At 46.0% G+C, this 14819-nt stretch overlaps 1 protein-coding gene across 5 annotated transcripts in view; it reads left to right on the top strand.

The window, feature by feature from the left end:
• Positions 1-14819, top strand: part of LOC108926678 (USP6 N-terminal-like protein) — a 62121-nt gene that overhangs the window by 23997 nt on the left and 23305 nt on the right. For 3 of the 5 annotated variants that reach the window (XM_018739531.2, XM_018739530.2, XM_018739528.2), the window contains 2 exons: positions 11198-11265; positions 13789-13871. In XM_018739531.2, the coding sequence (XP_018595047.1) occupies positions 11198-11265; positions 13789-13871 (151 nt within the window). Of the gene's footprint in view, positions 1-3614; positions 3849-11197; positions 11266-13788; positions 14667-14819 lie in introns of those variants that run through there. The other 2 variants (XM_018739529.2, XM_018739532.2) reach the window with 2 other exon arrangements.

Below are 14819 nucleotides of genomic sequence, written 5' to 3'. Positions count from 1 at the left end.
TCACAATCTTCAAATCTAAATTATGCATACTGAAGATGTTCTCCCCCCCCCACAAAGAGCTGTAAAAATTTTGAACGGCTGGGGGAAAACTTGCTTTAATTATTCAAATACACCAGCAGTGCCGAGAGCTGAAAAGCCGATTTCTCTGCATCGAGTTGCGCAGTCGACCGCGTCTTCCCAAACACCGAAATGTGTTTCCTGTCATAAGGGCATCGTTTTGAAAGGTGAACTTTGCTCATCATGCAAAAACCTGCTCTCAGCAACTTGTAAAGGAGTAAAAGTGTAAAATGTACGAACATTTGTTATGAAGTGGGACTAGATTGTGCAGTGGCCAGCGGTGATGTCGTTGAGATACTGGTTCCACCGTGGTTCGTCCAGCATGGCCAGCAGATGCAGAAATAAAAGCGGTGTTTGGTGCAGTTTTATAGCACCGTCACATAAAAATGGTTGATTATGCAACTTAGGGTTTTTGAGTTTCCCTCACCATATCTGCTCATGTTTTGCGTTCCATCCTGCGTTGCGGACGTATGACACAACCTGCCATTGTCCCGTTTGGCCTTATTCTCCACCTTTCCTTACTGTTTAGACATGTCTTTATTCCTTCTCTGATGCCTCGGATTTGTCAGATCTACCTGGACTCAATGACATCACACCTCAACGTGACTGACTGATTGATTCTCATTGTACTGCTTTGCAATACAACGAAATTACAGAGTGGGCATGAACCCCCTCGTGTTCCTCAAGGCTCGTTGTTGTGTCTGTTGCAGTGTATCCAGGGATATTGTGAAAATGTGATGTTTTGACCCTATAATAAGGTAGGAGACTTTTCTGCACTGCAGGGAATAAAAACTTGTGTTGAGTAATAGTGTCCTTCTACCTCGGTGTGAAAAAGCGGACCCCCGGGGCAATTAAGTGCCTTCTTTCAGAAGGGTGTAGGTTCCATGCGTCAGCCCGATCTCTCGGTGCTCGTTGAGTGTGACACTTGTGTCGCTTGCCTTTATGTGAATTGTGGACTCAACCTGGTTCTGTCGCGGTCCTCTTTGGATCATGTGGCAGCGCTTGGCATAAATTTGTTGTGCTTGACTGTCCACGGGGTAGGTATATTTTACATTGGAACTGTTCCATCAGATATTGCCCCTCTCTAATTTTGGAACGTATCAAGAAGACAATTAGTATATGTCTGTGTGTAAAATACCATTGTAAATTGTAATGGAAACGAGGCGATCGGGAAACCACGTAAAAGGAAGCGTACTTGCAGAAAGGCTTCGGGCTAAAGAAATCGCCCAAAAGACCAACACTTTTTTTAATTTTTTTTTTTTTTTTTTTTGGGACAAAATTGGCCTCTCTCTGGCAAGGGAGTGATTTGAAATTAAAATGCAGCGAATTCAGCCAGTGACATCACAGTTTTATCGTTATGATGCTGTTAGCTGTTTTTCATGTCTTTTCTTAATATTCTACTTTCATTTACCGTCCAGCTGTCCCTCAGACAGGTATCGCAACAAATCTGCCTGTCCGACTGCGTGTGTTTGAGGAAATTACCGGTTCCGGACAGTCGGACAACCATTTTACCGTTTAAATGAAGCCCTGTGTGGTACAGGACACGGGGCACGGGACTGCCTGGGATCTCGGTTAGAATAGCACCTCAAGAAAAAATGTTCATCGTGAGACGTTGGTCCACTGCTCTGCTCTTTATTAACTGTGTGTCATTACCACGGTAGTTTTGCTTGTGGCGTGCCGTTGCACTTTTGCGTTCTGTGCTAAGCGCTTTGAGGCGAGACATTGGAAAGGGTGCGGTGCAAAAATAAATTGAAATGAACAGCAGGGGGACTGTAATAACTCTATTGACTGTCTTGGGGCTGGTGGGCAGTTTATCGGGCAATTGTGGTTTATTACAGCACTTCTATTTCCATAAAAAATGAATAGTTTACAGCGCAGGTGATGTCAAGGTACATTAGACAGGAATGGTGGGCTCCGCGGTTGGCCTTTTCACGGTTGCGTGGGCTTGGGATGCGCTATGGATTCAGCATCGATTTGCAGCGAAGGGCTCCGCTGCGCATGTCCGCTCGCCTCTTTCCGCAGGGAGAGGGCGAGCGGCTCTTCCCAAAGCTCACGTCTCCGTTCGCGCGCGACGCCTTGCGGGAGAGAGGCTTCGCTGACTTGAAATGCGATTCTCAGACCCCTGTTAACTGAGAACGTCACGCTCCGAGAATCACGGCGTCATGGGCGCGAGTTTCACACCCTTCCAAAAGATTTGCCTGCCCCCAAGGAATTTTTTTTAAATTATTATTTATTGTTTATTGAGCCAAAAATCATAACGTGCGGCTTTGATGAAGTTTCAGTTTCGAAGGAGAAAAAAGGGACCTGCCATCGCCACACCGTGTACCTCGGCGGTATCCGTAGCTTCTCATGGTGATGTTTCGTCACCTCTCTGATTTACATTTATTTGTCGGTCACTTTTGCTGCTAAGCTACTTACAGTTATTTGTCGATGTTTACAGCTGGGTAGTTTGCACTGGAGGGCACGGTGGCGCAGTGGGTTGAACCGGGGCCTGCTCTCCGGTGGGTGTGGGGTTCGAGTCCCGCTTCGGGTACCTTGCAACGGACTGGTTTCCTGTCCTGGGTTTGTCCCCTCGCCCTCCAGCCTTACGCCCCGTGTTGCCGGGTTAGGCTCCGGCTACCTGCGACCCCGAATGGGACAAGCGGTTCAGACAACGTGTGTGAGTGTAGTTTGTACTGTATGAAGTCAGGGTAGGTAACTTGATCAAGGGTACTATGGCAGGAGGTTGGATTCAAACCCAGGTCCTTGAAGTGGAAGGTGGTACCTCTAACCATGATGCCACCTGCTGCCTAGTTTCTCAGGCCAGCCGCTAGCATTACAGTTGCTGGTTTCTCTTGAGCAAAGTTGTCCTTTGGCCTTTGCAGTGAAATGCATTCGTAGGGCAACTGAAACGTGCAGCAGTGGACTTCTGTCCGAAAACGTTAAACTTTGCAGCTATGGGTGAACGCATCTTCCGGGCAACGTGGTGGAAGTAATTTGTATATTGTAGTACAGTTATAATTCACAGGGGTATTTTACCCTGGAGGGGGTGGTGGTGTAGCAGGTTTGCCTGGGTCCCATTCTCTGGCGGGTCTGGGGCTCGAGTCCCGCTTGAGGTGCCTTGCGACGGACTGGCGTCCCGTCCTGAGTGCGTCCCCTCCCCCTCCAGCCCTGCGCCCCGTGTTGCCGGGTCAGGCTCCGGTTCGCTTCGACCCCGCTTGGGATAAGCGATTTCCGACTGCGTGTGTGTATTTTACTTGGGACCGAAAGAGTATATCTCAGGTCACATGTGTTTTTCTCCGTTATAGACGTGGCAGAGTTCAAGGGCAGTTCACTGCCTGTTGCGTTGACTTTGCTGTTTTATTCCTAGATAGATAAGGGTCAGTCAGTGCCCCCCCCCCAATCCCCCGGAAGGCATTTCCTGTCGGGATGGACGGATGCATGAGGGGGTGCTATGCTTCGCGTCATCTCTCTCCCAGATCTACTGGACAGGCTTCAATGAGGGTTCTTGTTTGTTTATGGGGCTGGAATGTAACATGTGGGACCGGGAGTAGCTCCGCCCCGCCAGTGAGCGGTAGCGCCGTCCAGGCACGCTGTCCCCGCGGTCTCTTCCTCGCTTTTCTCACTTCTGCTTGTGGGCAGCATGGCGTAAGGTCCCCTGTCCGCCCATCACTCGCTCTCCGTCTGACTCCGGGGCGCATTTGGAGCCACTCTCAGGAGGCTGCCGGCCGGCTCTCCTCCAATGGGAATGGGGTAAACGGCGTTTGTCTCACAGCAGCCGCCAATGAGGACAAAGGACAGGTCTCGCAAAGGTGAGAATCTCTGCTGTGTGTTTCAAAGAGAGACTTTGTAATCACACACACACATTTTCAGAACCGCTTGTCCCTTACGGGGTCACGGGGAACCGGAGCCTAACCCGGCAACACAGGGCGTAAGGCCGGAGGGGGAGGGGACACACCCAGGACGGGACGCCAGTCCGCCGCAAGGACTTTGTAATCATGCACTGAGTATTTGTATTTGTACGTGACACTCTGTTAACTTAGGGAAAGTCTCTTGCCTGCCATCTGTCCCTCGATTAATTACATATATTTAAAAAAACAAATCCAGGAGCATCCAGGAGCTCTGGTTACAGTGGATCCCAAAGAGTCATTTCTGATTATTTGTGCTATATTAATTTTACGCAACAAGTGATAGTACTGTAGGGTTCTGCCTAGTGACAGTGTTGTCACTGAGTGTGAATTGTAGCACTGTGTGGTGAACAGGAAGGCAACTGCTCTGTTTGCTTAGTTATTTAATTTCCTCTTTGTCTCTGGACACAAGCTACTTGTTTTCTCTGTGTACAGTAACACACACACAGTCTTTAGTATCTAACATTGTTCATGTTCGATTACCTTGCTCAAGTGCAGTTGTGCCCCACTAAAAATTCTCTCCCTCTGTGTCACGGTGATGGGTTTTTGCTTTTGCTACTGTTATTTTTTGTTCACGTTTTAACATTTCTCTTTTTTGCGAACGAATGCTGTACGAGTCATTTTGAAAGAGATGTTGAGAGACCCCTTCCTAATCCCACAGATCATGAGAAAAGAGGGAACTGCAGGAGAATAAATTTATCCTAATTGGCTCTACATTTCAAACATGCCTAATTAACACTTCTGATCACATTTGGTGGAAAAATAATAAAGACTGGAACTTCGGAAATTTAATAAGGGAAGCTGGAAAACATTTTCAGCCAGAGGAGACACTTTTGGGAAGATAAAATGGAGAACTTGTCCCTGCGGTGTCTCCCATCCAAGTGCTATAAAATTGGGGGGGTTTAAATTATTTTTTTATAAAATATCTGAATTCCAGAGGGTTCTTTCTGTTTCTCCCCACAAGACAACCTGTTCCGTCAGTCCGAAGTTAAGCTTAACTGTGTCCCACAGCCCATCTGGGAAAGAGGGAGAAGCTTTAAAGCACATCCAGCATCTTCACAGCCATTCTCTTCTGTCAGAAGTTAAGGAGTTCTTAGTGTGGGGGGGGGGAGGAGGGAGGGAGGGAGGGGTTGACGGAAACACGAGACTAAGAGATCCTTTAATCGCAGCTTTGCGGAGACACATAAGTGCCCAAATTACCTGCAATTTCCGGTGCTCTTGTCTCCGTGTAGCACACAGGATGAAATGGGCTGTGTCATCCTGGGCAGTAAGAAGTTGGAAGACGAGAACTGCGTGGTGCCGGGCTTCATGTGAAGTTTTTAATGCATTATGGAAAAACACATTTTTGCTGATAAAGTGTTTAAGGTTTCTCCCCATTTTTGTTTGTGGGACAATGACAGTGCGGCAGAGGCTGTGCTGACTTCTGTCTTTGTTAATGTGAGAATATGAGCATTTATATCTACCGTCGTGTAACGCATATTTTCTCAGAGTTCCCTATCTGAAATAAAGGTGCTTGTTTGAATTTTCATGCAAGAAAAAATTCCACGTATCAAACGCGTAGGTGGTCCTTAGATGATAAATACTCGCTGCAATCACCTAACCTTATGTTCTGCATAGAGAGTGTTTGCGAGTGCCACTGTAATTCCAAGATGATGTGCAGTGTGAAGGTGCCGTTCTTAAAGCCAGTCAGTGTTGTGTACACTCTTGTTTTTACCTCCGTTTGTGTGTTTGTTTACCTGGACTTTGTGGAGGAGTCCCTGTATTTGTACCAGCCTCCCTCCCGAGAGAGGGGTCTTTTTCAGCCCGAGTGGTGCGTTTATCCGCTGAAAATTGCCGCGGATACGTGGGATGCGCAGCCAAGGTCTTGTTTGAGTGTCCAGCCAGAGGCAGGATGGGAGAGCACTGTCGTGCATGAGGACCTTAGAGATATTTCCATGATTGTGGAAGTGGAAAGAGATCTGTAAGCAGTAGTGCTCAAAAACATAAAAAGGAAAAAGAAAAAAATCCCTGTACACCAAAGAACATTGTACTATTCAGTGCATTTGGGGTCCAAATAGCTGGCAAGACCGGAGCAGCCCCTACTTTAAGAAAGGGCTTGAACCCTTTTCATGTTGAGGAATTTTAGGTTGCGGCACCCTGGAAACTGTAATCCGATTTAGAAAAAAACTTTCATTTCAAACAAGTTCCCTATTGTACGCCTCCTATTGCCAATACTCTGCCCTTTCTTACTTGCCCTGTTTTTACTTGGCTCCAGGCTGGACCCATCTTTCACTACCATTCTTGGCGTTTGCAGTCCTGTCATAAAAATTCCACCGACTTCTAGAATGATCTTTTGTTGAGGTCGATTGATATTCCACAAGCAACCCGCCAACTCAGCCCATCCATACTGTGTCTTTTTGGTGCTTCAGCCTACTGGAAGGAGCTGATGCAGAATGGTTCCTCCTGAATATTTACAAAGATTTTAACAACTAAGATCTTAAAGCTCCTGGAAACTTTTAAATTGAACCATTCCATCTTTTGGGATGTTCATGATTTGTGGGTGTAGTCATTACCAGCCTTTTATCCATGCAATCTGGCTACTCATGGCTCACACAAGAACTGCAGACAGCTTGCTTGCCTCACATACAGTATAATTCCCTGTAAAGGGCAGTTTGTTGAAGGCTTTAGTCTGAGATGTTTTACTGAACAGGTGCAGAAGAGGAATCTCTTGCAATAATGAGGATCATCTGGCTCTCTTCCAGTGAGCTGACTGATACATTTAAATTTATTCATTTAGCAGAAGCTTTTCTTCAACGCAACAAAAAACTACATATATATATATATATATATGTATCAACAACAGACAAAGAGCTTTAGATACAGACAAGTGATTATTGAAGCAAAGGCAGTTTGTCCAATACCAACTTTTTTTGCTGGCGCACATTAAGCAAGTAGCTGCATGTAGAATTGAACGGAAATACAAATGTGATCGTGACAGATGATTTAGTGCAAGTTTATGGAGCTGTTGGGAGATCAGGTGGGTCTGAAAGAAATGTCTTCCTTGGAAGTTGGAAGGGCTTCAGTATCTCTGAGAAACAGAGAAGCTCATTACGTTACACCTATAGGCTGAGAACCTACAGACCCGTAGATTTTGGACCCTTTTGAGTGCGACCACCAAGCGGCCAGAGGTGGAGGAGCACAGCGCTCAGTCTGAGGTGTAGGGAGGAATCATTTCCTGTAGGTGTCAAGGTGCAGCTCCTTTGACTGTCTTGTAGGCTGTAACCAGAGTTTTGAACTTGATGTGGGCAGCAGCAGGAAGCCAATGGAGGGGAAACGCAACGCTTTGGCAAGTGGAACACAAATGGATCACTTGGTGTACTTGATGCAATTTACATTCACTTATTTAGCGGATGTTCTTCTCCAAAGCGACTTGCAATGTTAAGCTGCTTTCGGTGATTTAACCATTGAAACAGGTGGGATTTTTAATTTAGTTTTAATTTGTCGGTGTTGCGTATCGATCATCTCAGTTTGGTTATCTTTCTATAGTATTGGCATGATCATCTTGTAAAGTATTTTTGCACATTACTTACTTACTTCCTTTGTTTTTATGCTGTGTGAGGGTAGGGTGCCGCTTGGAGATGTTTTCTTTTCAGGATTGCTGCTCTTACTCCCATATGAATAAAGTACAATGGTGCGTTCACACAGTTGACATGAGCCTGCTGAGTAGGATGCAGACTTGGCCTCTGCGTTAACCTTCTGTCAAGCAATTTAAAAGCAGTCCACAGCTACTTATTTAAGCATACATTAGTGCTCTGACTGATAGGGACTGTCTGCGACAGGACGATTTAGGGGCCCAGGGAGTTGAATAGTGGCAGGCGCATAATTGGGTTGCCTCTTCACTGGCCATTAAAAGTGCTATGGATGCATATTAAATGTGCAAACAGATGAGTTCGCCAGGCGTCATGTAAATTAGGATTATTTAGTAGGCTTTCCAGAAGTGTTTATGTAATTACTCATTTAACTCGCACTTTGTGCAGCTTTTAAAGCCCGTGCCTTTGGTTTTCTGCTCTGCAGTTCATTTAAACTCAGAAGCAGTGCTGGTTGTGTGGCTCCTCTGCCTTCAGCTTTGTTTTTGCAGCCAAGCGAGCAGGCCAAAGCCCCCCAGGGCTGCAAGCAGCTACTCGAGCAGCCTCATCAGAGGCAACCAGGGTGCATATGTTGGACATTGCTGTGGAATTCTGGGTAACTCAAACCACCAGGAGAAGACTGGCTCAAGATTATAGGCTGCGGTGGCATTTGCAGTGGTTTATGATGCAGCAAAAGTCAGTTAGCCATGGGGTTCACAGCAGGTTTTGGATTGAGAACCTTGGCGGAGCTCTGCTCTTCCCTAGAACTGAACTGCAGATTAAGGAAAGACAGATGGGTACCATAGAGGAATAGATTCATGGCCAAGTACCTTTACAAAGTGCATGGTCCTTCAGACATATTCAACGCACAGAATAACATCCAGCTAAGGTAGGGTAACAGTGTGAATAAAAGCACAACAAATGAATGGTGTAGAAACTGTTGCTTTCAGGGATGTCTGTGCAGATATGTAAATAATACGGGAATATAGGTGGAAATGGAAAGATTAAAGATCAGCATAAATGTATTACTTTAGGATATACTGTACTGTGCTACCAGTGCAAAGTCCAAAGTGCATCTGTTAGTTCATTCTTTTAGTCTTAATGCGCGTTCAGGTGTGGATATGGATTGTGATGGGCACTTCAAGGCCGATGAGGGACGCTGCTGCAGGGAAAATTCAGTTTTTATGCCTTGTTGTCTTTATGCCTTGAGTCCTGAAGGCTGTGTATCGTTGTGTATGGAGCACATATTATGGCCTGGGTAGGAAAAGCCAGTAATCACCTGGCCTCGCACTGTGGTGCTGGAACCGTAGAGGTGCTGGAGTTGTTGCTGTAAGACACGTGATGTGAGCGACTCTGGATTTCAGTGTCTGTAAAATAAAAGAACGAGACGGTTTCCGTTCTCTGGGCTTTGCATGCTTCAGGAAGTGGAGATGGTTCTGATTTCAGAACATTCCCACGCCTGGAGCAAAGCAGACAAAAACTCTTTAATGTAGAAAATTCAAATGCAGCAGAAAGTTTACCATGGGGTGCTGGCAAAATGTTTTCCCTTTCATGTACTTCAACTTGTGATGTGTTGTATGAAATCGTTCCTTATCTGTACTTTAATAGCTGGCCAAATATATCTCTCTTTTGATCAAAACAGTTCATGATGCAAATGAAATTTGCTCTTACTCATATTTACTCATGCTTCCTTGACTTGTGTATTTAGAGCAAAAGATATGTATATAATATCATGCATCAAGGCAACAATATTCCACTTCTGTGCCTCTGTTATCAGAAAATCGTGTGGTTCGAGTCGAACTGAACTTGACAGCACTAACTAGTGTTACTCAACAAAGTACATGCTTTTCATTATTGTTTTTCTGATTATAACTGGTCAAAAACGTTTGCGCAAACAAGGATTTTGACTTGCTTGGCACTCATACAGTCACACTTAACAAATACAAAACATCAAGACTTTACAAACATTACACAACATTAAAATAACAAGTATAAAGTGACACTGCACAGTGATTCCTGGAATAGGGTATGCACCACCGCGACCCTGACCAGGTGGAGCATTTAATGAAAGTGAGCGAGCGAGCATAAAGTAACAGAGAATACAATAAATATTACACAAATAACAGTATATCCATATCTAAATAATATGAGCATAAAGGTAGAAGTAGCAGAGGTACTAAACAGATGTAACTGGTGATTCTATAATATGTTGTTTCAGTGCTTACACAATGTTACCAGTGTAATTTTTCAGTTGCATTCTGTAATTTAGAGCTGGGTGGCAACAGTGTAATTTTGAAATTGTAGCAGTTTTCTGTTAGTTTAGGAGCTGCACCAACCAAGTGGATATGGATTATAATATGAACTTTAGTGCTTCATTAGGGACATTAAAGTCCCTTAATGACTTTAAAGTAATGCAGTAAGTATAAATGGAAGATGGAAGAAAATACAGTAACTACAGGGTTGTGCGTGTGCATATGTACATAATTTGACTATCGATGCTGAAATGACATTGGGGTTAAATTTAAATAGGTGTGATTGGTGACGCTCGGACGTTACGGACAGGACCGAATGGAAGATGCGGTTCTTGCAAGGTTTGATCATGCAGAACTTAATGATGGAGGGAGAAGTGTGTCCTGGAAGTCCCGCAGACAGCACGAAATGGGAAAGTGCCAAGGCCTCTTTATATTTTGCTTTGTAATTTTTTTTTCTTCCCCACACTGCTTCGCTTCCTTCCAACATCAAAATATGTGGAAAGTGCAGCGCGTGAGTTATCACCCTGTTCTCTTAGAGGTGCATCTCGCTGTATAATCTGTTCCTGGCCAGGCAGTGTGACTCAGTAGCCCGAAAACAAATGGTGTGGAGGGAAAAATATCTATCTGTATATATATTATTTATATATATATGAAATCTATTTTATTTTTTTAAGGGACTGGCTCCTTATGCTGACTTCATACACTTTGCAAGCGCAAAGGACGATCATGATTTTTCTTCCTTTTTCAGTGCCGTCACCTTGAGCAGCTCCGTGGGCCGAGCGTGCGGACTCTAATCTCTTTTTCACTCCGACACAAGACAGTAATTCAAAATCTGAGTGACGGCGAGGGAAGGAGAGCGAGGGATTACCCGTGCGTGGCCGCTTTGTCGAGGATTTGAGCAGCTGTTCGACTGCAGCGTTTGAACTATGCAGTCCAGCAGGTCTTGGCTGCGCTGTGCACAGAGCCTCCGGTTCACTCTGCTCATACACACCTGCACGCAACAAAACACGTTTTGAGCCGTCCCCGCTGCGGGTTAATTACTGGTTTATGACGCGTCGCTGGCAGACGAGCGTTATTTTTAACCGCACAGCGGTGAGCGTGCCAGCGTGAGCCACCTCCAGGTCACAGCCTCGACCCCACAGACTACCCGGTGTCACCTTAGGAAAATACATTCTCATTTCCGTGGTGTTGTGTGCTGTAAATAATACAGCTCCGCCTGGAGTTTGCAGTAATGTTTAAAAATGTATGAAACTGAGTTCAGTGCCGTGGACATTAAGGGCAACAAAAGTGGGTGGTTCTCACGGGCAAAATATGGCACTGGGGGCCCTTGTTGACAGATGTAAATGAGCCTTCCGTGGTAAAGTGATGCGTATACACTCTTTCCCACCGTTTTCAGACACGGAATCGGATGCTGCCACCAAGCTGGAGCAGGAGCGGGCCGAAATCCTGGCCAAGTATGACAGGGTGAGTGCAGCGGGTCCCGGGTGACAGGGCTGAACGTGAAGACTGGGTGGGTGGGTGAGTGAGCGAGCGAGCGAGTGAGAAATTGCACAAGGCCACCACAGCACGAACATTTGACAAATTTGGGGACAGAGACAAAAAACTGGAATCACACTGGAAGTAAATAAATAAGCACATTTAAACAAGCATATAAAAATATACTTGCCCCCATTAGCTTTTATATAAAAACATAACAAAAACCAAAGTGTGTGCTCTCCTAAATTGTAGTGCTGATTGAGTATGATTATTTTAATTATTTTGTGTCTTCTAACCAGAGCAACTGACAGTTTTATCTATTTATATGGATGGATGGATGGATGGATGGAAACTACTCATCCCTAAGGAAACTGCATGATGCTACAGCAGCCCACATACAATAAATGAGTGAGAAAACTTGACACAAGTGACAGAACATAAAGCAAATAGTGGCACACAGGGACACTGGACTAACACAGGAAAATATCATATGAAGCAAACAAACAATGAATAGTTAAAAATAAAAGAGTAACGCAAACAAGTGAAATAAAGTAGTACTGTCAGATCACTGCCACTCTTGCAGTAAGAGTTTACAGTTTTACTGTTATCCTACTTGTCCCCATCTATTTATTTGTGTTCCATTAGATCTTAATGTACTTTATGCATTTAGTCCCTCTAAAATATTAACTTAATTTGGTTCATTTCATTATTCCAAGTCCCAAAAGCCAGAGTTGGCGCCCGAGGTTTGGGTCGGCCGGGCACTCGGCCCCGACCGCTTCCCAAATCACAACGCACCGGCCCCTTATGTCCTCTCCGGCAGGTGGTGAGCCCACCGAAGAGCGGCTCCACGTCTTGGCTTCGGGCTAAGCCCGGCCAGGCCCCGTGGGCATAGACCTGGCCACCAGGCGCTCGCATGCGAGCCCCCCCGCCAGGCCTGGCTCCAGGGTGGGGCCCCGGTGACCCCATACCGAGCGGGGTGAACGAGATCCTTGATTTAATAGTCATAAGGGGATTTTGAACTGCGCTTTGTCTCGTCTGTCACCCAGGACCTGTTTGCCTTGGGAGACTCTACCAGGGGTATATAGCCCCAGGCAACATAGCTCCTGAGATCATTCAGGCACTCAAACCCCTCCACCACGGTAAGGTGGCAGTTCGCGGAGAGTCGGAAAAAGGTGGATTGCCCCCTCCGGGTTAGGGGGGAGCTCCTCCCTCAAGTGGAGGAGTTTAAGTATCTCGGGGTCTTATTCACGAGTGAGGGAAAAATGGAGCGGCAGGTTGACAGACGGATCGGTGCGGCGTCCGCAGTAATGCGGTCATTGTACCGGTCTGTTGTGGTGAAGAGGGAGCTGAGTCGTAAGGCGAAGCTCTCAATTTACCGGTCGATCTACGTTCCTACCCTCACCTATGGTCATGAACTCTGGATCGTGACCGAAAGAACGAGATCGCGGATACAAGCGGCAGAAATGAGTTTCCTCCGCAGAGTGGCTGGGCGCACCCTTAGGGATAGGGTGAGGAGCTCAGTCACCCGGGAGGAGCTCGGAGTAGAGCCGCTGCTCCTCCGCATCGAGAGGAGCCAGTTGAGGTGGCTCGGGCATCTGTTCCGGATGCCTCCTGGACGCCTCCCTGGGGAGGTGTTCCGGGCTTGTCCCACTGGGAGGAGGCCTCGGGGCAGACCCAGGACACGTTGGAGAGACTACGTCTCCCGGCTGGCCTGGGAACGCCTTGGGGTTCCCCCAGAGGAGCTGGAGGAGGTGTGCAGGGAGAGGGAAGTCTGGGGGGCTCTGCTTGGACTACTGCCCCCGCGACCCGGTCCCGGATAAGCGGAGGAAGATGGATGGATGGTTCATTTCATTTTAGTTAACAGTTTAGAATTGTTAAGACCCTCTTACATGATGTAGTCATCGCCTTGGCTTTCCTGTGATTGCTAGTGGTCCTGCTGTTGCACCCTTGATTCAGGACGCTTGAGCTGAAGTGATTGAGAAAAAGTCCACCTCAAATGGCTCCAAGTGTCAAATTGCATGTTCCGAGTCCCACTTGGGTGCGACATGCAATTGAATGTATTTTTAGTTATTTTTCAAGATAGATGCTCAAATGAAAAAAGGCACACAGCACGTGGAGGATTTGTACAGTCCTTGTTAAGTTTCTACATCTATTTTAGGTTGTTTGCCATGCAGACTGTAACCAAGCACATTTATATATAATATTGGCTTTGAACCAGCTCTTTAACTAAGCCTTCATTACAAACTATACAAGCTGTGATTAAGCCCACGTTTATATCACACAAGTTGTGATTTAAGCCAGGTCTGCTTCATATAGACTGTACAAAAGCCTGGGTTTGTTCCCTACACTCTTTTACCGTGCACACTTATTTACAGCTTTGTGTAATATTCTTCTTTTTAAGGCTGATCCCATTGTTAGCCAATATACCGGCATTCAAGTCATCACATACTGAACTGAAAGAATGATTAAAATGTAAAGCATCTTAATCCGTTCTTGTGCCTTCAACTACAGGGGAAAGAAGGAGCGACGGTGGAGCCCTGGGAAGATGCTGACTTCCGCCTGTACAAGGTCATCGACCGCTTTGGCTTCCTGCAGTGAGTCCTTACCCTGTTCGCCCAGAGCATTCAGTCACTCTCCCATACTCCTGGTACTGTAAACAGGGTGCCAAACAGGAAATATGAGAATGTATTCTCAATATATTATATTAGCCATTATAAACACAAAATTTTTAGATGTAGACATGACTGATGTGCTGTGTCGAGGAGTATGACATGTTTATTGGTTCGGGTATTGTTTTGTGTTCTGGGTTCAATATTCAAGGTGAACTCAACAGCGCTGTGGGTTTTTCAGGTTGTTGAAGGTCATGCGATGCAAGTATTTGGGATGAGACCCAGAGAAACTTGGGTCTGCAATCAAGGTTTTGTAGGGTTAAGGGATTTTGGGGGTAGACCCATGGACTCCCCATGGACATGCAAGACCTTGAACTTGGGAAAGAGGGATGGTGAAGCGTTATGGGGACAGATGGTCACAAAGGTAGGACATTAACTTTCCAAACTCTTTCCAGGCTCCCACTGTCGGGCATACTTACTGTCACCCAGAATGGGTAGATGTAGTCCTGTCCAAGGACACGTGGGTTTTTTTCAGTTACAGCTGACTGATCATGGGGACCTTCAGATTTGGACTCAAAGTGAGAAAAGCCTCTTTTTGCCACATTTGGCTGAGGAAAACAGCAGAAACCCGGTCTACGGCTCACTGATAGCTTGGGATAGTTAAGGAGCTCACGATTCGTAGGCAGTGATGCCAAAGCAGCTGCGAGCAAGCCAGACCACTGAAAGCTTGAAATCTTCATGGAGCCCAACTGGGAGTGCATCCCTGCCAAAGACAGAACGGTAAAGATCTTAATTGGAGCTTCTTGGCAAGAAAGTCCAGTCGTCATCAGAGAGCTATATGTCTTTTGTGTTTTGTCAACAAGAACAGTGTGAGTGGCAGCTGAGTTCTAGTGTGCAATGGTGGTGGTGAGAGAGCTGACGTTTGAGTAATGA

This window comes from Scleropages formosus, chromosome 5 (assembly GCF_900964775.1).
Source record: "Scleropages formosus chromosome 5, fSclFor1.1, whole genome shotgun sequence".
In the NCBI taxonomy this organism is placed as follows: Eukaryota; Metazoa; Chordata; class Actinopteri; order Osteoglossiformes; family Osteoglossidae; genus Scleropages; species Scleropages formosus.
Note: the sequence above shows the minus strand (reverse complement) of the source record. Positions and strands in the feature narration are given on the sequence as shown.